The 21,393-nt window shown below is 30.5% G+C and overlaps 3 protein-coding genes across 10 annotated transcripts; 2 read left to right on the forward strand and 1 right to left on the reverse strand.

Annotated features, from left to right (window-relative positions):
- Positions 1-204: 204 nt before the first annotated feature.
- On the forward strand, positions 205-6,849 carry LOC126928902 (DNA (cytosine-5)-methyltransferase PliMCI-like). The gene is made up of 16 exons (XM_050744760.1): positions 205-584; positions 665-1,238; positions 1,333-1,696; positions 1,771-2,097; positions 2,168-2,320; positions 2,408-2,867; positions 2,937-3,548; positions 3,630-3,956; positions 4,027-4,178; positions 4,256-4,590; positions 4,659-4,770; positions 4,886-5,035; positions 5,123-5,289; positions 5,384-5,624; positions 5,688-6,699; positions 6,798-6,849. The coding sequence occupies exons 1-15, from the start codon at positions 464-466 to the stop codon at positions 5,919-5,921; spliced, it is 4,329 nt and encodes a 1,442-aa protein (XP_050600717.1). The 5' UTR covers positions 205-463; the 3' UTR covers positions 5,922-6,699; positions 6,798-6,849.
- Positions 6,532-8,321, forward strand: LOC126928963 (calcium load-activated calcium channel). Of its 3 annotated transcripts, none has more exons than XR_007717014.1 (5): positions 6,532-6,680; positions 6,773-6,850; positions 6,963-7,282; positions 7,359-7,532; positions 7,721-8,321. XR_007717014.1 is itself a non-coding variant. In XM_050744923.1 (5 exons), the coding sequence occupies exons 1-5, from the start codon at positions 6,620-6,622 to the stop codon at positions 7,449-7,451; spliced, it is 456 nt and encodes a 151-aa protein (XP_050600880.1). In that variant the 5' UTR covers positions 6,532-6,619; the 3' UTR covers positions 7,452-7,595. The 3 variants fall into 3 exon arrangements, 2 of the variants coding, with proteins under 2 accessions (XP_050600880.1, XP_050600879.1); XM_050744923.1 differs by lacking the exon at positions 7,721-8,321 and having other exon boundaries at positions 6,963-7,121; positions 7,218-7,282; positions 7,359-7,595; XM_050744922.1 differs by lacking the exon at positions 7,721-8,321 and having other exon boundaries at positions 7,359-7,595.
- Positions 7,888-21,274, reverse strand: LOC126928906 (serine/threonine-protein phosphatase 1 regulatory subunit 10). Of its 6 annotated transcripts, none has more exons than XM_050744776.1 (10): positions 21,165-21,274; positions 20,868-21,048; positions 19,741-19,806; positions 18,863-19,047; positions 16,681-18,548; positions 11,264-11,490; positions 11,013-11,169; positions 10,597-10,914; positions 10,324-10,483; positions 7,888-10,012 (listed from the first exon to the last, which is right to left on the reverse strand). In XM_050744776.1, exons 3-10 carry the CDS (start codon positions 19,741-19,743, stop codon positions 9,172-9,174), a joined length of 3,759 nt encoding a protein of 1,252 aa, XP_050600733.1. In that variant the 5' UTR covers positions 19,744-19,806; positions 20,868-21,048; positions 21,165-21,274; the 3' UTR covers positions 7,888-9,171. The 6 variants fall into 6 exon arrangements, with proteins under 6 accessions (XP_050600733.1, XP_050600732.1, XP_050600734.1 ...); XM_050744775.1 differs by having other exon boundaries at positions 19,981-21,048; XM_050744777.1 differs by having other exon boundaries at positions 19,886-21,048.
- Positions 21,275-21,393: the final 119 nt, after the last annotated feature.

A 21,393-nucleotide genomic window follows, 5' to 3' on the forward strand; every position in this document is an offset into this window, starting at 1 on the left:
TTAAATAAGTAAAGAATAATATTTGAATTTACAATTTATTTGAACTAAATGTAAAGTATGAATATTAAAACATATTAATAAATATAATGAAACATAAGATAAATTTGTAGATTACAGAAATAAATAATAAATAAAACAAATGAAAATAAAGCGTTTCTATGTATATACATATCAATATAGCATCAAACATGGTATTCTCATGTGAACTAGGTTTGAAAGATTTTGGCGGTATAACCGTCAGCGTTGTGTCCTAACTTACAGTTATATGTATGCTATTCAGCTGAATTTTGTAGTACGCTGTACATTGAAAGTACGTGAAAACGTGTTCATTTGTAATTATTTTTTAACGTACAAATACATTCCTAGCGCATTTATTTGGACATAAATATAAGAAATTCGTATTTTTTTTAAGAGTAATAACTTCTGTAGAAAAATTCGATAGAAATAATCGATTTTATACAATATGATATCCGCTATTATACCAAAGGCAGAAAGTTACGAGGTAGAGAAACAAATACAGGATGAAAATGATGGAGGAGAAATACCCTTAAATAGTCGAGTTATCGAAGAAAATAAGGGCACAGGTAAGAAACAAAAATAATTTACAAAAATACATAGTTCGTAGTTTAAACAGTAAGGGTTAAATTTACTTTACATTTATCAGTGACTGACGCTACGATACTTCAAGAAAATAGTAATGATAGGAAAAAACTACGTAGTGGGAAGTATATTAATATAGATCCCACATCTGATTTGAATAAAATTAATGTAGATGTGACTAAACATCCATCACCACAACAAAGGTCCCAGTCAAAAAAATCTGTTAAAAGAAAAAGTAGTGGAAGTGAAGAGTTAGAAGCAAAATCTCCTATGTTAATGCAAAAAGAAGAAATAATATGTGATAGTAACACCACTGATTTGGTAGTAGAGCAAAAACAATCAGATTCAAGCGATGAACCTGAGAACATCCCAAAGAAAACTAAAACTGGGAATAACGATATAACAAATACAGAAGAATCCAAAATATTGCCCCAGAAACCTGTCAATGTACATCAAAAATGTGAATATTGTTGTCAAAAGTTAACAAGCATAGACATAAAAATATATCCAGGGCATCCTAATGGTGCAGTAGAAGAAATGATTGCACTAACAGATCCTAGATTATCTTTATTCACAGGAGAAGAAGCTATGGTTCATGAAAGTGACGAAAGGCCACAAAATAAATTGACTCACTTCTGGTAGGCATTCCTTATAATAGAAAAATTATATAAATCTATTTTCTCTTAATTAAATTTCATTTTATGTATGTTGTCTTCTTTTTTCTTTTTATAGTGTATATGATAAGAATGGTCATTTGTGTTCTTTTGATACTGGTCTAATTGAAAAAAATGTGGTGCTTTATTTTTCTGGTTATATGAAACCTATTTATGAAGAAAACTCATGTCCAGAAGGAGGTGTGCCTACAAAAGACATGGGACCAATAAATGAATGGTGGGTGTCAGGATTTGATGGTGGTGAATTGGCACTTGTGGGATTTACCACAGCATTTGCAGAATATATACTGATGGAACCTGCTGAAGCATATGCACCATTTATGGATTCTGTAAAAGAAAAAATTTACATGAGCAAAATAGTTATAGAGTTTTTATTAGATGAAATAAATCCTACATATGAAGATTTATTAAATAAACTGCAGGTAAAAATTTTTTCACTTTTTTAAACATATTTCACATTTTGATGTATTAACTTTTATAAAAACATATTTTTTAGACGATAGTTCCACCAAAAGGATTGGCCAGATTTACAGAAGATTCTTTGTTACGGTATGCACAATTCATTTGTGATCAAGTTATTTCTTTTGATGCATCAGCACGATCAGAAGATCCTTTATTAATTACAAGTCCGTGTATGCGTGCGTTAGTAACTCTTGCTGGTGTAACGTTAAATAAGAGGATTGCATTACGCAGAACGCAATCTAGAGATCCGAAAAGTAAAAAAGTCACTTGGACGAAAGCTACAACTACAAAATTAGTCAATAATATGTTTGAAACATTTTTCTCTGATCAAATAGCTACAAATAATGACAAAGAAGTATCGGTATGTAATCAAAATTCTTATAATAAATAATGTTATATGTATACATACTATGTATAATATATTATTATAGGGACCTAAAAGACATAGGTGTGGGGTATGTGAAACTTGTCAACAGCCAGATTGTGGAATTTGTACAGCTTGCAAAGATATGATTAAATTTGGTGGATCTGGAAGAAGTAAGCAAGCTTGCAACAGAAGAAGATGTCCAAATATGGCTATACAGGTAAGATATTTTAATAATAAATGGCATTAATATAGAACATTTTCTTTTGTGAAATATACGTATTAAATACTTATTAACTAATTGTAGGAAGCAGATGATTCAGATCAAGAAGATGACGATTTTAACGATACATTAATAGAAAATGTAAAGATTACTCAAAAAATGATTTTGAAAGAATTTAAACACGTAGAGAAAGAAATTACATGGGTGGGAGAGCCAATCATAGATGATGGACGAAGAACATTTTATAACTCTGTCATAGTTGTTGATGAAGAAATAAAAGGAAATGATTGTGTTTTAATTGAATCAAACGATCCTACTGTACCATTACAAATAGCTAAAGTCATTTATATGTGGGAAGATAAAAATGGTGCAAAACTATGTCATGCTAACTGGTTCAGAAGAGGTAGTGATACTGTACTTGGTGAAACATCAGATCCTTTAGAATTGTTTTTACTTGATGAATGTGACAATGTTCCATTCACTTCAGTTAAATCCAAAGCTACTGTCATTTATAAAACATGCCCAAAAAATTGGAATGAATTAGGTATTTATATTATCTACTCTTAAGGAATATATAATGATAAATTTTAGACATTAGTTGATTATTTTTCAGGAAATGTATTGCCAGAAGATGAAATACAAAATAAAGATGGAAAGACATTCTTTTATCAAAAAAAATATACTCCAGAAACAGCTCGTTTTGAGGATTGTGCTTCAGATCCCGAATGCCCACGGAAAGAAATTAGTCATCGTTTTTGTCCTGCCTGTGTGCGTTTTACTACATTACAATGTTATTACACACCAAAAGTCTTTAATAGGGAAGAAGAGAAGAGCAACAAGGAAGTGACATACAGTATGGCAAAATATAAGGGCGAAGAATTTAGAGTTGGTTCTACTGTATTTTTAATGCCAGCGGCTATAAAGTATAAATTTACATCGACGTATCATATTTCTTCCAAAGTAAAAAAAGGGAAAGTAGATGAAGATATGTATCCCGAATATTATCGCAAATCATCAGACCATGTGAAAGGATCTAATTATGATACACCAGAACCATTTCATATTGGATACATAAATTCAATCTATGCAACCACTAATAATAAATTAGTTGCATCATCTGATATATGGATTAAAATAAATAAGTTGTATCGACCAGAAAACACACACAAAGGACTCACATTAATGCAACAAGTTGATCTCAATATGGTATATTGGAGTGAAGAAGGTAAAATATTACTTAAAAAATTCAGAAATTATATAAATTAATATAAGTCAATTAACATATCTTTTAACTAAAAAATTTCAGTTTGTGATGTTAAATTTTCGGATGTAGCCGGAAAATGTTATCTGGCGTATTCAGAAAATTTAGATCAGTCTGTAGAAGAATGGACTGCTGCTGGTCCAAATCGTTTTTATTTTTCTCAAGCATATAACGCCTTAGAAAAGACGTTTGTTGATCCACCATACTATGCTATGAATATTGGAAAATCTGTGATTGGGAAAGGGAAAGGAAAAGCAAAGTGCAAAAGTAAAAAATTAGAGAATAGTGATAAGAAAATAGTTGATAAACCTATAGGTTATTGTAAGGTGATAAGGAAGTTAAAGACGTTAGATGTTTTTGCTGGCTGTGGTGGTTAGTATAACCCATAAAATTTAATTGTGTGAGGTACTGAAAATTTCCTAAAATTGAAATTGTGTTATAGGATTATCTGAAGGATTACGACAAGCTGGTATTGTTGATAACCAATGGGCAATTGAAAGAGATGAACCAGCTGCATGTGCATATCGACTCAATAATCCTAATACAACAGTATTTTGTGAAGATTGCAATGTACTTTTACGGAAAGTTATGAAAGTAAGTTTAGCTAACAATGCAAAATTATAAGAAAAATACGATATATATAATATAAAATATATTTCTATCTTTTCTAGGGTAACCTTTGCGATAATAATGGACAACGTTTACCTCAGAAAGGAGAAGTAGAATTATTATGTGGTGGTCCACCTTGCCAAGGTTTTAGTGGCATGAATCGTTTTAATTCACGGCAATATTCGTTATTTAAAAATTCTTTAGTTGTATCGTGTTTGTCTTATTGTGATTACTATAGACCAAAATTCTTTATTATGGAAAATGTTAGAAACTTTGTATCTTTTAAAAGAAGTATGGTACTCAAATTAACGTTAAGGTGCCTTGTACGAATGGGTTACCAATGTACATTTGGTATTCTGCAAGCTGGGAACTACGGTATTCCGCAAACAAGAAGAAGGTATATAACATTTAAATTATATCGATTAATTGTTTTGGCATATATATTCTTTATTCATTTGTTTTCAGATTAATAATATTAGCTGCTGCACCTGGAGAAGTACTTCCAAAATACCCTGAACCAACCCATGTATTTAGCAAACGGGCTTGCCAACTAAGCGTCATTGTTGATAATAAAAAAGTAATTAAATTAGTATTAATGTCTACATAAATTTAATTAATTAAATCGTCTACCTAGTGTATTTATTAATACATTTGCATAAGTTCAATAACATATTTTATGTCTTTTTTAATAGTATTCATCAAATTGTGATTGGATAGAGTCGGCACCATATAGAACGATTAGTGTTCGTGATGCAATGTCTGATTTACCTAATATCCGAAATGGGTGGAATACGGAAGAAATGGCTTATAGCGATGAGCCAATATCCCACTTTCAAAGAAAAGTAAACAAAATAACAGTAACTGCTAATATAGCATTATTAATATTAACATAACTTTTCTTATATAACTTTCCTTATGTTTGTTTACAGGTAAGACCTAAAGAACCAGATGCAATATTGAGAGACCATATTTGCAAAGATATGGCTCCACTAGTTGAAGCGCGCATAGCACATATTCCGACTGCGAGTGGATCTGATTGGCGAGATTTGCCAAATATTGCAGTGCGTTTAAGTGATGGAACATACTCAAAAAAACTGTAAATAACTTTTATTTATAATCTTTTAGATATTAGAACAGAATGATTAATTTAAAGAATAAATAACTTATTCTTTCTTTGTTATATATTGCAGAGAATATCTGTATCATGATAAGAAAGCAGGTAAGAGTTCTACTGGAGCACATCGTGGCGTATGTAGTTGTTGCGCGGGCAAGATGTGTGACCCAATAGCTAGACAATATAATACTTTGATCCCGTGGTGTTTACCTCATACTGGAAGACGTCATAATCATTGGGCGGGCTTATATGGTAGATTAGAATGGGATGGATTTTTTGGTACTACCATCACTAATCCTGAACCTATGGGCAAACAGGTACGTATTATGTTACTTTTAAAATTTTATTCATAAATATTTAATTCTATCGTTTATGCATAGGGCCGTGTGCTACATCCGGAACAAACCAGAGTTGTCAGTGTAAGAGAGTGTGCTAGATCACAAGGTTTCCCGGACTCTTTTCGCTTTTACGGAAATATACTTGATAAACATCGTCAAATTGGTAACGCAGTTCCACCACCATTGGGTGCTGCTTTGGGTTTCGAAATTAGAAAATGCTTAGAAGATGACGATGCCGATCATATAAAAAAGAAGATGGAAGATTTTCAAGATTGATAAGATTATTATAAATATAATCTTTATAAAAATTAATGACAGCATACTAAGTTACAAATTTTCTTTTATCTGTATAAATTTATCCGCATGTGTTCAGTAAAAATATGTGGATGTTTTTACTAGTTACATAACCAAAAGTATTGTGATGCATATTTGTTATGCAATATTAGTCGTAAAAAATACAACGTTTATTTCTATATACGAAATAATTTCCGAGAATAGGTAGCAGTATTTTAAGTTAACTTATCAAAATAGTTCTCAATATATTTAAGACTTTGTATGTATTAAAAATTTTATATAAAAAACACATTTGTGATTTTATTACGTCATATGTATATATTGTATCTTTTCAGTTATATGTTAAAATTATTGTTTATCAATATAATTTTGGTAGTTACAAATAAAGTTTAAGTAATGCAAAGAATATTTATTATAAAATAAAATTTTTATAACAAAAAAGTGTGTCCGTAATCTTTAAGCTTATATAAATTATTTTTATACCAATAACAAATATTTCTTTTTAAATTTTCATAGCAAACACAAATGTAAACGCGTATAATAAAAGATGATCAAGATTAGTTTCTCTCCCATTCACAACTGTTCAAGTTTGAGAATAGGCATGGTGTTTTCAATGTACACGTTGTATGTCTGAATAGTTTAAACGTTTAAACAGTATTTCACGAATTCTTTCTTTTATCATGTGGGCTGATACTATTTTAATCGTATTTATTAGTATTTGTACAGCTTTATTAGGAGAAGGTAATGCCATTTTTTTAAGGTATTGTTTTAAGTTTAAGGTTATATTTATTTCTATATTATACTTCCTCGGTAAATTTTGATATTATTGGTAGGTTTAACATGGTTGATGGTTTATAGAACAGAAAAATATCAAAAATTAAAAGCTGAAGTAGAAAAACAAAGTAAAAAACGTAAGTTTTTAATCATGATTATATATGAAGGAACATTGATTATTTGAACATGCAAGAAGAAAACTGATCATAATTTTAATAAATTAAATCTTTATCTTTAAATTCATTTTAGTGGAAAAAAGAAAAGAAGCACATGGAGATTCATTAGATAAACAACAAAAAAAGAAGATTGAACGGGAAGAAGAAAGATTAAAAAATAATAACAGGGATTTGGCTCTTGTAAAAATGAAATCAATGTTTGCAATTGGATTTGCATTCACAGCTCTCTTAAGTATGTTTAACAGCATTTTTGATGGTAGAGTTGTGGCAAAGTTGCCTTTTGTTCCCATTAGTTGGATACAAGGTTTATCACATAGAAACCTTCCAGGAGATGACTATACAGAATGTTCATTTATTTTTTTATATATACTGTGCACCATGAGTATTAGACAGGTAAATTCATACATTTCATGTTTGATGTGATTTTGTTATTATTAACTTTATTTACAAGAAGTACTGTTGGTTGCAGAATATTCAAAAAATGCTTGGATTTGCACCCTCCAGAACTGCAAGTAAACAGAGTGGAAGTATTTTTGGTCCACCACCTCAACAATTTAAATGAACTTAAATCAATATTATATTGTAAATTCAATATTTTATGATTCATTGTGTAATTATTATTTAAATTTTGATACCATACTTGGTAAATATTTAAATGTTTATGAATGATCAATATATGATAAATATAAACCTAATGTATATGTTATATTTGTTAAGTATATTTAATTACATATATAATGAATATATATTCAATACTGATGCTTCTTTTTTTAATTAAACTTTATATGATACATTATATCAGTGAACATTATAAAATTATTAACGTTTCAGACAAATATATAAAATTAACGAAATAGACAATTATAAACACAAAAACGATGTTTTGATGTAATAGTAAAAAGGTAAATTAGAAATATTTAAAAATAAATGGAGAAAATAATATATACATGTTATAAAAATGTTATAAAGGAAGTCTTTCAATTTAATAATGCAGCATATTTTAGAAAATAGGTATGACTCATGTATTCCATCAAGCAGCTCTTATACAACAATCAATGTTATATACAAACATAACGATCAATCATATACAAAAAAATAACCACTACCTGTAATTCATAAAAAATATTTAATACAATAATAGTATATCAGTGATCTATTTCATGGAGCACATGACCAAATTTATAAGTGAAAATGTACTCTATGAATATTAGACCTCTTTGAATTTAACTACTTTAAATCATACGTACACATTTTTACTAAAAATTGTTGCTTTTTAATATTATTACATACCATTTAAGCCTAAAACAGTCTCTTGTTATTAGAACTAGCGACACTTTATACAAAATGATACAATTATGATATTTACAATCAATCTACATATACGATTAAATGTAAGATATCTTCATTTAATAAAAAGTTATTTAAACCGTTATTTGAACTTTTGGTGTTATAATATTCCGTGGTATATTACGTTTAATTCGTTTTAACAGCAGTTTAATTACATATATTCATTAGTAGAAAGCGATTAAACACCCAACTGGCAATCGTGAAAGACAAATGCTTCTCAAATTGGAATCTGCACTTTCTGCTTACTAGCGTCATACTTTGAAATCACTATTTGTCATGCCAATAAGATTAAAACTCGCAAAATCCCATTTCTTTGATTATACCAATCATTCTTTCGGCAGTGGCTATCTGTAAACCGTGAACGTAAAGGGAAGACATAATCGAGAGTTCATTTTACATAACGTGTTCCAATTTTCATTATATTCTGAAAATAGACCAATAAAAATAGCTCTGACATATTTTCAGAGTTTTTTAAAAACTCCTATACAAAATCATAATAAAAATTGATGTATAGGAACCTCTTACTGTCCAGCAGCTGATGAACCTATTATTCTCTTTTTTATTGTCATTTTAAATTTAAAATGACAATTTCCATACTTGAAATTCTGCGGGAATAATTTACGAAAAATAAATTTATCACGTATTCTTTCTATAATATTTATCTTTAGCATAATGTGACGCAAATAAATCGAAAATTACCGAATATCATTTAAATCTTGTGAAAATATAACTGTATAAATATTATGTGCTTAATTCTTTGTATCGTTAATAAAAAATTGCACATTATTATTCATCCTTGTAACTAACGTGAGCCGGTATCTAGTATGATTAAAAAATTTTAGGATTGTTCAGTTCCATTGATTCATTTCAAATAGAATGAACATTTATATCGTGCTACTGCTGAAATTTCAAATAAATAATTATGTTAATTTCTTTCAAAATGGTGGACAGTTCACTCCGGGATGTAGATATTGGCATTTGTCACCGACACGACAATAACCGTTTTTTGAAAATTGTCTGCATACAGGTGGTTGTTTCCCGTTTCCCCTCCATCCACCACCGCCACCCCTCCAACCCCCCCTTCCTGGCGGCCCCCCACCACCTCTATACCAACCAGGTCCAGGAACGCCTCTACCTCTACCATGTATTGGACCAGCGCCTCTAGGACCTTGAAAGTTAGGTCCAGGGCCGTATAAAGGACCAGGTGGGCCTTGGAAGTTGTTTGGATTCATATTATTGAATCCCATATCTTCTGGACCCATCATACCATAACCTTCTTGTTGTTGATTATACATAGGTGGTGGCCCCATCATTCCAGGTGGTACCATTGGACCACCTTCCATACCAGGTGGAAATGCATTTGGAAGATTCGCCATTGGATTCATTCCCATTCCATCCGGTACAACGACTTTTCCATCTCCAGTTCTCCACCCGCCTCCTCCTCCAGCAGTCAACGGACCTCCTATTTCGGGACCCATTGGACCCATATGAGAAGGTCCCATCATTTGTTGAGACATTTGTGGCATTGGACCCATTGAAGTTTGAGGGCCCATAGGTGCCATTACCGGCTGTTGATTATGTGGAAATGTAGGATAATGGAAATTTGAAACTGCCGGTGTTTGAGGTTGCAACTGAGGTTTTGGTTCTGGCCAAGGCAAGGAGGTGAAATCTTTCTCGCTTTCCTTATTTCCCGTAAGATCATCCAAAGGAATGATTTTAGGCTCACTATATACATGATGCCGTTCTTCATCGGGTTCTGCCGCAGAGTCTGGAATCCTAAAATTAATATATATCTACATAAAATAAAATGCTTTTCTAGCAATTGAATTATAATAAGATATTTTTTAAACAAATATATTTTGTAGAACTCGTATCAGTGAGTACAGTTTATATGTTAAACTGTCCAATGGTTCGATGTCCCTACGCTTTTAATATAGCATGCATATCATTTTTGCACGAATATGTAAATTATTAATAATCGTGTATTTTAACATGCAGTACTGAATTTTATTTTAATAAATAAAACTCTATTTTGATAAATAAACTTTATTATAATAAGAAAACAATCGATTAAAATATACACATACATGCTTCGGTTGAAGTATAGTGCTTGTAAAATTCCTTTCTCTCTGGCATATTGAATATCTTTTTCTCTACTGTCTTTTCCAGGCTCTACTAAAGGTGGCGGTAAATCAATTGGAATCAAGGACTTCCATCTTGTTCTTTCTTCCATTAAGTCTTCATTACCTACAAGATTAGTTTATATCAATAATTTATTAAATTGTTAAAATAGTTCTTTAATGTTTAAAATAATAAGGATATTATTGTTAGCAACAAAAGGTTATATTTTTGCTACTTACTCAATTTTCTGGCCATTTGGAATGCTTCTCTTTCATTTTGTTTTTCCATTTGTTTCATATCGGTAAACGTTTTTGTAACGTTTACCCTTTCTGTTTCATCCAACTCGAAATAACGCACCGATTCTAGATCTGTTTTCCATTTTAATGTTTTCTTCGGTCCTTTGCGTTTTTGAAGCAATAAAACGCTTCTCAGACCATCAACGTATCGTATTTCTGGATAAGAACCGATATTTTCCTTTTTCGTCGATTCAGATAGGGAAGATGTGTCTTCCGGAGAATCGGATGTCTTCTCTTCCACGTCATCGTCCGGTGTTGGTGCTAAAAAGCAACAGAATATTTTCCAATGTTCTTTTTTTAAGTAATATATTTATATATAATTATAAACAGATATCGGAAAATAAAAGTAAAGTACTTACTGCTACTTCTAGCGTCATCATCGATATCCGATTTGAATATCCTGTTTTCTTTCTGATCGTCTAGCATCTCTTCTTTATCTTTCTTTACATCTTCATCTGAATTCTCCCTCTCCTTTTGTTCTTTATCTTCATCTGTCTCTAACGTATCTTGATAAAACTATAAAATAAATATTTTTATGTGTAATAAATGTATAAATAAACAAAGAATGTATTAATTTCTATCGGCGATGAAATTTCGTAATTATGTATACCTTAAAGTTAGGCTTGACAACTACGGGTGATTTTTCATCGGCACTTGGTGGTGAAGTGGGTGGAGGTGTAACATCACGATTATCATTACTGGCAGTTTCTTGTTTCTTAGCTTCTGTGGGACCATCCTTCGTAATAGATGTTCTTCGCTTCCTCTTCCTTGGTTCTTTACTCTTCGTCGACGCAGTTAAAGCATCCATAAACATATCGCTTTCTTGTAAAACCATTGCTATAAATAAGAAAAATAACAAACATTCATAAATAAAATAAAATGCAAGAATATGAATCACAACCTATTACTTTTAATTGGGAGAAAGATTTAACATTATCTTAATAATTACATGCAATAAAACATTTGCGTTAAATGATTGATTTACAAAAATCATAACTTCGAATTAGACTAAAAATTATAATAAAATATTTTGTTAAGTAACCCTAGGAACTACGCGGCGGAAGGAAAACATTTATAATGTTGCCCCTCACCAGCACGAATTAATGATAATGATCTTATAGAGATTACAAATATTTCCATGATAAAATCCTATAGAGCAAACATTAGTTTTATTCGATTGTACAAAATTTTATCACATATAGTCAGCATCAACCTGCAAAGAAAAAGAATGTATATCGCAGCACGAAGATAGAAATTAAAATTATTCCTTGGTAGAGCTGGAACATTCTAACACAAGATAACATTCTAACAAATATTGGTTGAAGAAGGAATGAGAAGGACATCCGTAATGAATCTGCAACAAAAATACAATTATTGCCTTTTAATAATACGAAATATTTTATTTTAAAAACATGTTAGAAGTCATTGCGATTTACTAGTAAAGAAAATTTTTTATAAAAATGTTATATGTACAATGGGACAATTTCGCATTTAATATTGAGAAAAGAAATAAAATTTTATTATGCATTTATAAATATAACTATAAAAAGCATTTACATCATTACATGTTTTCTAAGACAGATGGATCAATAAATTTATCGATCGATCATGATCAATTAGATTTGATCCACTGGATTATTTTATTTATTCGAAATTTCAAATGAAATTTAAGACGGAGACTAAATGCATGCATATTAGGACCAATATTTAGTATTTCAACGTTGTAAAAGTGCAAGGAATTAGAAAAGTAAACGTTAATTTAGGTGAAGCCTTTTATATAATATAGATATAAGATTATATTTTTTGCTATTAAGATATAAAACCTTTTTCTTTACAATTAATTATGTACTAATTCAAAATCTTTTAAGTGAACAAGATATTTTATTTAAATTAAAATTTTTTCATTTTTACGTTATAATAGATGCGTTTGATTTAGTATATATTGATAATATTATATGGAAGATAATATATTAATTATTGTGTCAAATATAGCTTGTTCATAAATGCATTTCAATAATGCACAAAAAACGAAGACTTTGTACATCCGTTTGGCATTTAATACAATATGTCTTGAATTTTATAAAAATTGATAATTATTCATTAGATGATACCTGACTGCTGTAAAAAATGCGAATTTTGTTCAAAAATTGCTTGCTATCAGACTGTGTTCATATACAGAGTAAATTAATGTCGAATTCAATAAATATACAATAACAACAAAAGTTGTTATAGATGTAGGAAGAAAATATAAGATATATCAAATCGATAATAAGTCGGATTGATAAACATATCAATATTTTTGGAATGTATTCGATAAAAGTGATAATAGTAAACTGGGGAATAATATGCGGGTTTTAATTATACGGCTCCAATTTTATTTCCATAAACCTTTGATTTATCCTGAAGAGTTTACTTCGGTTACTTCGTTTTAAAATGTTTCAAATCGTAATAGTACTCTTAACGTATTATCTTATACGTAACAATCAAGACGCATTTTTTTGTTCACATTTCTTTTCATTTGTAAAAAAGATCTTTACGATCGAATAGTACACATTAATATATTGACTAAAATTATTATTAAACTTTTGCGCAATGTATCAATGCCGATGGTTTTCTATTCCTTGTGCAAATGCCTAAATAGATTAAAATCTATTATTATTAATTATATAATTTTCATCTTTACATAAGGGACTTCTACATATTTTGTTTTGTATAAAAATGAATATATAATCATTAACGATATGCAATCACAGATAAAATATTTATAACAGTATAATTGTAATTACAAATAATAACTTAAACTTGAGCAAACTATAAACAAAAGATAATTAAACATTAAGATTAGTGTAACTATTTTCTTTGTATCTTATGTTTCATGAAAGGCATTAAAATTATTATAAATAAAAAAACAACTTTTTTCCTTTAAGGTAATGCCTCTTATATCATAAATTGTAAGAATGTGTATATCTCTTTTATAATGAACAAACGATTATTCTTGAAATAAAAGAGCGTTTCTGATAGGCAGAAGATGAACTAATTTGATAATATTAGTTTAAATAATGTGTAACTACTGTAAATTTTATTTTTCCATTCCATCGCTTTTTCAAATTCAAATATAAGTGAGGTAAATACCACATGACAAGCATTGTCCACGAATGGCGCGGACCTAAATACGTTGAATGGTTAATATACTATGTGAGCGTAATGCAACTACTACGAGAGACAGAATCTGACCCCATACACGAGTGTCGACATAAAGACTGTCGTAAAAACATCAGCCTCGGTATTTCGCCGAGCACACCACGAAGTGCGCTGTTGCGCAACTCCGTCGTTAACTCCCACCTATCCTCCTTTACGCGTCTTATTCAAATGATTTTCAAATGCTATCTTTTCCATGGTATTTAGTCATCTAAATTATTGAATTTTTTAATGCATCAATATCATATAAAATTTTTTGCTTTTTTCTTTCAAATGAATGACTAGATAAGGAATTAATTGTGCTCTGTTTTATTTTAAACTTTTAAGAAAAAGAACTTTTATGATCGAGTAAAGATATTCTTGAAAACTGAAGCGAACTATTCTTATTTAGGAAAGTTCAGGTATATAAAGATACACCATCTCGAAATTACTTTTTAACCCAATAAAACCTATATTATTTAAAAGAATATAGTAAGCTCGAGAGAATAATACTTTAAGAAAATAACAATTTCCTTCAATTAATGACGAGCACAACATGATCATTCTCGTTTCGTTTTTCCTGTCTTCTTCTTTATATTTTTTTCTCGTTCCAGTAATGTTTTTTCACTCGATTGTTAATCCGCGACTACTGGCAAGGAAGAAGACTTTTTCGCCATGTCGACGTTGTCATTGCAACTAGACGATTATCTGTCGTAAGAGGCCCGCTGATCCTAAGGGGCGGCTTGCTCGAAGACGTCGAGTCGATATGCAGCGTCGTATTTCATGCATTTTTGAAAGTGCTTTCGTTCCACGAAATTCTGCATTCTTTTTTTTTGACAAACTTTCTTCAAACGTCGTGCCATATTTTTCTCGCTTTTCCATCTACTCGTTCATACATACTATTACTCTCGCTCCCTCTCTCACTTTCGTTCACGCGTTCTTTTTCTCTTTCTCTCGCGCTCTCTTTTATTCTTTCTCACTTTCATAAGGATATCTTGGGACTATGCGCCCGCAAATTTCAATTCTCTCTGATGAACGCACGAACGTATTCGAATCATTCTGCAAATCCACTGTGAACTAAACAATGATACAAAATTGAAAAATAACATATCGCTTACAAGAATTTGTTCCCTTGTGCAGTGACACTCAAAATGGTATTATATAATAATTTTAATATAACTATTCAAGCAATACAAATATGTGCAAGAGGAATTACTAAATAAAAATATGATTTCGCTACGAATAAGGTTAAATGTTATAATTTCGTAAAAACGAACTCACAATTGATCAAAAATTAGCAACGATTAATTTTTTAAGCGTTATATCTTTATTATTATTATTGTCTAGAAATTCAGTGTATAATACCATTTTGAGAGTCCTGATCTTACTTGCACTTTAGATATGTGCGATTAGTCACCGAGAGGATGGAAATCTGGATGGGCTCACGGTATGAGTGTTTGCTTTATCAAGCATTCAGTGAGCAAGATGTATAGCAGAAACCCAAGAGTTAAATATTTCCAGATTTCTGATCAATTTATTTAAATGCTTAATAGGGTGTACATGTACAAGGGAAGAAGTATGGACAGACAAGAGTTGGTTTGTTTCCTTACCTAGGTAGATTAGTAATATCCATAGTGACTTCTATCGGTGTATCGTTCATCGGAGAACGATAAAACACACCCGGGAAATTATATCGATATAAAACACACCTTTTTTCTTTTATCCGAATAATTTTTAGAAGAAGCTGCACGATTACTTTCGATGTATTAGTTATCAAAAAATATTTGACCCTATTTTTTACTAAATGGCACTAGTTATCAAACATTTCAATCGTACGATTTAATTAATACTTTATCGAAGATTACCTGTTGAATCTTCTTAATATAGGAAATAAATCGATGCTGAAAGAGCCGATCCTAATGTTCTTCATTCTTCTAATGTGACGTTAATTTTAGAGGCAAGCACGAGAAATCCGCTCGATCCACTTCCACGTGGGTCAATCGATACAGGTTTTCTTTTACCTTCTATAATATTCTAATAACTTTTAGGAAAATAGCGTAGGGTTCTAATAAATACTATAAACTAAAATATAATATGCCTGAAAGAAACTGCAAATTAATGAGATAGACAAGAAATCTATGTAAATTTTATCCAATTCAGTAAAACGTTAACGTTCGCGCAATACGTAAAGTATAGAAGTATATAATTTGCTCGTGTTTCTCCTGGACCCAACCACCTGCAAACTCAATATTAAGAAGTTAGTAATAGCACATACAATAGAAGGAACTAGTGTTCAAAGACCAGTTAAAGTTAATAAAGTTAGTAGTTTTCTTTTCCTAATTTGCAATGCTCTTTATATCAAAAAATTCATCATAGAATTAATCACTACAATCTTTAACTGAGGTAATTTTATTATATTTGACATTATTTTTTATATCATTTTATATTTAAAAAATTAGAGATATTAAAAAACAAGAATAATACATAACAAAGCAAATTGAATCAATTTATCACATATAACACATATAATCCCAGACTGAAACTTAATATAATATCAAATATAATTTCATCTCAATTCTAGATTATTTTTTATTAAAATACATTTGATAACCGTTAAAATTCATTAAAGAAAAGAGATATATTTATGTTTATTATATATTTAACATATAATATCTTCAATTTCTTTTTTCTAGTCTTTGAACATTAGAATTTTATAAAAATTTAAAACAATGTGTAACCTTTCTCCCTAAAGAATCAAAATTATGTTTGTTGAAAAATATATATATATACATATTTGTGTGCAAAAAGAAATTTTTAAATATAATATTTGAGATACTGTGTAATACTTACGTTTTGGTTTAGGTGGTATTAATTTGATGCCTCCCTTCTTTTCTTCACTTGGGGGTGTAGTTGGTGAATCCAATGATAACTTTGCTCGTTTATCTGTTGATGGAATAGCTTCTCTAAGTGGGGATGGCCTTTTCAAGGCAGGTAATTTCTGTGGTATGACCTTTTTGTCAATGACAGGTGGTTTCTTTGTTGATCTTGGTGGTGGTGGTTTTACTTCTTCTTCCAAACCTGTTGATCTGAATTTAGAATTAAATGTTTTCACAGTCTTCGGCCGTGTTGTGGAATCTTGAGAATTTTTTCTACTTTCAATGGAAATAGAAATATTCTTCTTCTCTGGCATTACAACAGCTTTCTTTGAATCAGTCTTATTTTCTTTAGAACTATCTCGAGACTCTGTTGATGACTTCTTTATTATAACTACATCCCCAGATTTTTCTTCTTCCAACTTCTTTTTGGGTATTTTTCCGAATTTTGAACTCAGTGCCTGTCCTTGAACCTTTTCTAATGTTGCTTTGTCCTTTTCTGCCTGATCCTTCTTTTGCTTTTCCTTCTCTCGCTCTTTATCAGATTTACTCTTACTAGAACTATGTTTACTGGATGAATTGGATGAGTGATGTTTTTCCTTGTCCTTGGAAGACTTATCCTTGGAACTAGAACTTTTTGAACTACTACTACTAGAACTAGAGCGATGACTACTAGATTTGTAAGATATGGAACTAGAACGATGTGAACTGGAACTTGAGGTATGTTTAGAAGAACTTTTGGAGGATGAAGATGAGCTATGGTGATTCTTCTTATCTGAACTACTAGACTTTTTCTCATCTTTCTTAGAAGAGTCCCGATTTTCTTTATTACTAGATTTACTACTTTCACTATTACTATTGTCTTTAATGTCTTTGTTTTCTTTACTTTTAACATCCACATCAGGGCTATCTGTGGAATCTACTACAGTTTGTTTCACTTCACTTGAAACTTGGTCTAATTTTTCAGATTGTGCAATGTCCTTTTCACAATCTTGACCACTGACTACACCATCACTAAGTTCTGCAGATACTACTTCCTCAGGAGTTTGTTTCACAGGAAGAGCATCTTCCACAACATCTCCATTAACCTCTACATTTGTACTATTCGTATTTAAAACACTATTAATATTTGTAGCATCTGTCTCCACTTTTGTAAGGATCTGTTTGCCTTCACGAATTGTAATTTTATACACAGGAACTGGAGATTGTGAAGATGCAGATACCACAACAAAAGCTGGCTTTTTTGATTGCTGGGTTGACAATTGTTGTTGTATTTGCATTTGCTGCGGTTTACTAACAACTTGTAATTGTAATGGTTGCACAGTTGTCCTCTCCTGTACCTGTTGCTGGTCTTGTGATTGTTGTTGTTGCTGTTGTTGCTGGTGAATGTGGGATACTGCAATAGTTGATGTGGAATTTGGAATAAATTGCAAATCTTGCACTTGAACTGTTGCAGTTTCTGTACCATCCGAGACTTGTTGCATACCACAATGAATGGAATACTGCTGTGTTGATTGAGGTACCAAAGTTTGCCCTAAAACTCCACTAGTTTGTGCTGGAAGAGTCATGATTTGTGCTGGCACAGAATTTGGTGCAGCTTCCCCTTTCACTATTTTTAACCACTGCTCAACCAATCGACTAGCTAATACTCTAACACCTTGATGACTACCTTCTTTTGATAGACCTTTTATTAATTTAGGGCAATTGTTGCTTTTCAATCTTTCTATATCTACTGGGCATAACAACAAAAGTTCTAAGAGTTCTTGAATTAAAGCCCAATTTTTCGCAAGAATCCCATCTGTAAGCCACATATGAATGAGATTCCATCCTCCAGCCCCCATAAATCTAAATAAAGAAGAAAATAATAAATTGATCAAATTACTAACTAGTCTGTTATAAATTCATTATGCTTTAAAAATATGTTAAAAAGATATCTTATGGGACTCACATCAGTGAGTACAGTTCATTAGTAAAACTGTCCAATGGTTCTGAGTTCCTAATTTTTTACTCTTGCATACATTTTACACGATTATACAAATTATAAGTATTCGTGCTGTCAGTATGCAATTTGCATAATTTTTCTTTATATATAAATATTTAATTACTTACTTTACAAAAAATACTCTATATATGATTTAATGAAAGAAGTTTGTACTTACTGGCTAAGTAAATCAGTATTTGTAGTTTTTAATATTTGTATGTAAATGCATTTTGAAACAAGTTTCTTTGAGAACTTTGTCATTAAATTAGCCAACCGATGAACTTCTTCTTTACTTTTAATACCTCCAGTTGGCCCCAATAAGACACTAAGACATTTCAATAAAGATAAGGGATCTATACGTGGCTGAAAAAGCACATGCAAAATATTACAAATTTTTACTTTTTGTGAGGTTATATATAATAATATAGAAAAATTATATCTCTATCAATCAAATTGAAATTAGTCCATCTTTGATTGACTTAACAAAATGTAATAGTCTGTTATATCAAGAAAAAAAAATTGTAATCAACTGGTATTTATATAATTGTATGTTCAAGTATTATTAGTGTTTCTTCAAATTTAAGCTTTACTGAAAATAGATTTTTAAAGATATATATCACATTGCGCATGAATAATTGCCTTCACTATAATAATGATAAATTGTACGTTACAGAAAAATGTAACTAGAACAATAAATAGAATAAGAATTTAAATATCAAATAAGATAACATCACATAGACTCGTTGCGCACAAGAGAAAAACGCGAAGATCATTTACTTTGCCCATTCTGCTACTCAATATAGAAGTATTACTAATACGTATTAAATTAGTTTTTAAAAAACTCTCATTAAACTACATGAGCGTTCGTATTGTACGATCATTAAAAGTTAGCGAAGCCAAAAATAGGATATGAGGTCATACGAGCGAAGGTTATTGATCTTACCGCTTTCCCCTACCATTACATCTTGTCATAATTTGTCGTATATGGCGCCCTCTTTCAAAAAATTTACGAAGAAAAGGGAAAGTAACTGGATTTCAATAAATAATTTGACTTACCATTTTGATGATATTCTTGATGATTTAACGCATATTGAAGTACAAACATAGGATCATGATGTAAATCTGTAATGAAACACAAAGATATTCGGTTTTTTTCATGGATACAAGTAATGTACTTTTTCAAGGATAAGCATACACGTACACCGCCATATTGTTGAATCTTTTTCACGCACGTAAAATACAGCTAACAGATTTTTCTATCTACGAATACGAAATTATTTTGTCAAAGATTATTACCTATGTCTAAATATATCTCCACCAATAATTATTCGCAAAATAAAATATTCCTAATTTGTTTTTCTACCCTCTCATTGTCTTTTCATTTCTATAGGAATCATCTATATCACGAAATCGCAAATATCAATTAAAAGGATTTTTATATCAAATCTTTTCTATTTCAATCATGGTTTCAATATTTATATTCATTTCCTAATAAGAGGTAACTTGAAATACAGAAATTAAGCAACAGAAGCTACAAATAGGAAAACTATTAATCTAAGATGTAAGCTTCTTAGTCAACGGCGATCACTCGATGGTCAACTGGCGAGTCTTCTCCTGCGCAATACCTTCGCGCATGTCCCACCCAAGATGGTTACACAACCAACCAATCAGGCACGCGTTTTGAATTTTCTTTCTCGTCGACTAATACCCGAAACAACCCCACCCCTTTCACTTGACATCACCGAGCAACTGCTATTTATAGCACACCATGATTGTCCATTTGTGCTACATTAAAAATTTACCAAAATTGTTTTTTTTAGGATTATGCAATCACTAACACTTTTAATAATACTTTAAATAATATCCAATTATCACTTGTTCATGTTCAAAATATAGTCGATAGCTCGCATGCAATCCCTATTGTAAAAACCAGGCAATCTCAAGAAAACCTCAACTTGTATCACTAATACATTATTTCTTTTCACCTTATTTTAGCCTTAAATATCTTCGTATTAATCTTTTCTATTTTTTATTATACCCTCTATGAAATATATGTAAAATTATATAGGAGTAATTTGATAAATGAATAATAGTAACTAATGAACAGACAATCATTCTCAATCAGAAATTGTAGAAAAAATATGTATACTTCGGCTTTTTTGAACGACAGAAAAGCCACTCACATTTGATAAATAATTAAATCCTTTTTATGGAAAATATATGTTCACAGGTGTGTATATGAAATTTAACATTTCCTATACACAAAAACGATGTGGCCCTACGCTCTGATGAAAATAGGCTACGCATCGGCAAATGTTACAAGATTGTCCAAAATCTGTAGATATCTTCTTGTTGATCTGCCATCTGCAATCAAACATTGTTTAAACTTTATTTTTATTACCTTAATGTCGGTTTTCTTGTAATATCTTGTTGAACGATTCCAAAAAATCTACTCTTAACTGAAGTAAAATTATTCTCACCTAACTACGTAGAAGCTGCCGTTACTCCCAAACCGGAAATGCTGTATTTTTTGTAAGCGAGTCAAGTATAAGCCTATTTCATTTACCAAAATTTATTGATTATTCATATTTAAATATTAAATATGAAAAATATATAATTTAATTAAAGTTGGAATATAAATTAAATATACAGGTCTCATAAAGCATTCAATACATTTTTGTATTACATGTATATATATAAGATCCTAAC

This window comes from Bombus affinis, chromosome 2, assembly GCF_024516045.1.
Source record: "Bombus affinis isolate iyBomAffi1 chromosome 2, iyBomAffi1.2, whole genome shotgun sequence".
Lineage (NCBI taxonomy): Eukaryota > Metazoa > Arthropoda > Insecta > Hymenoptera > Apidae > Bombus > Bombus affinis.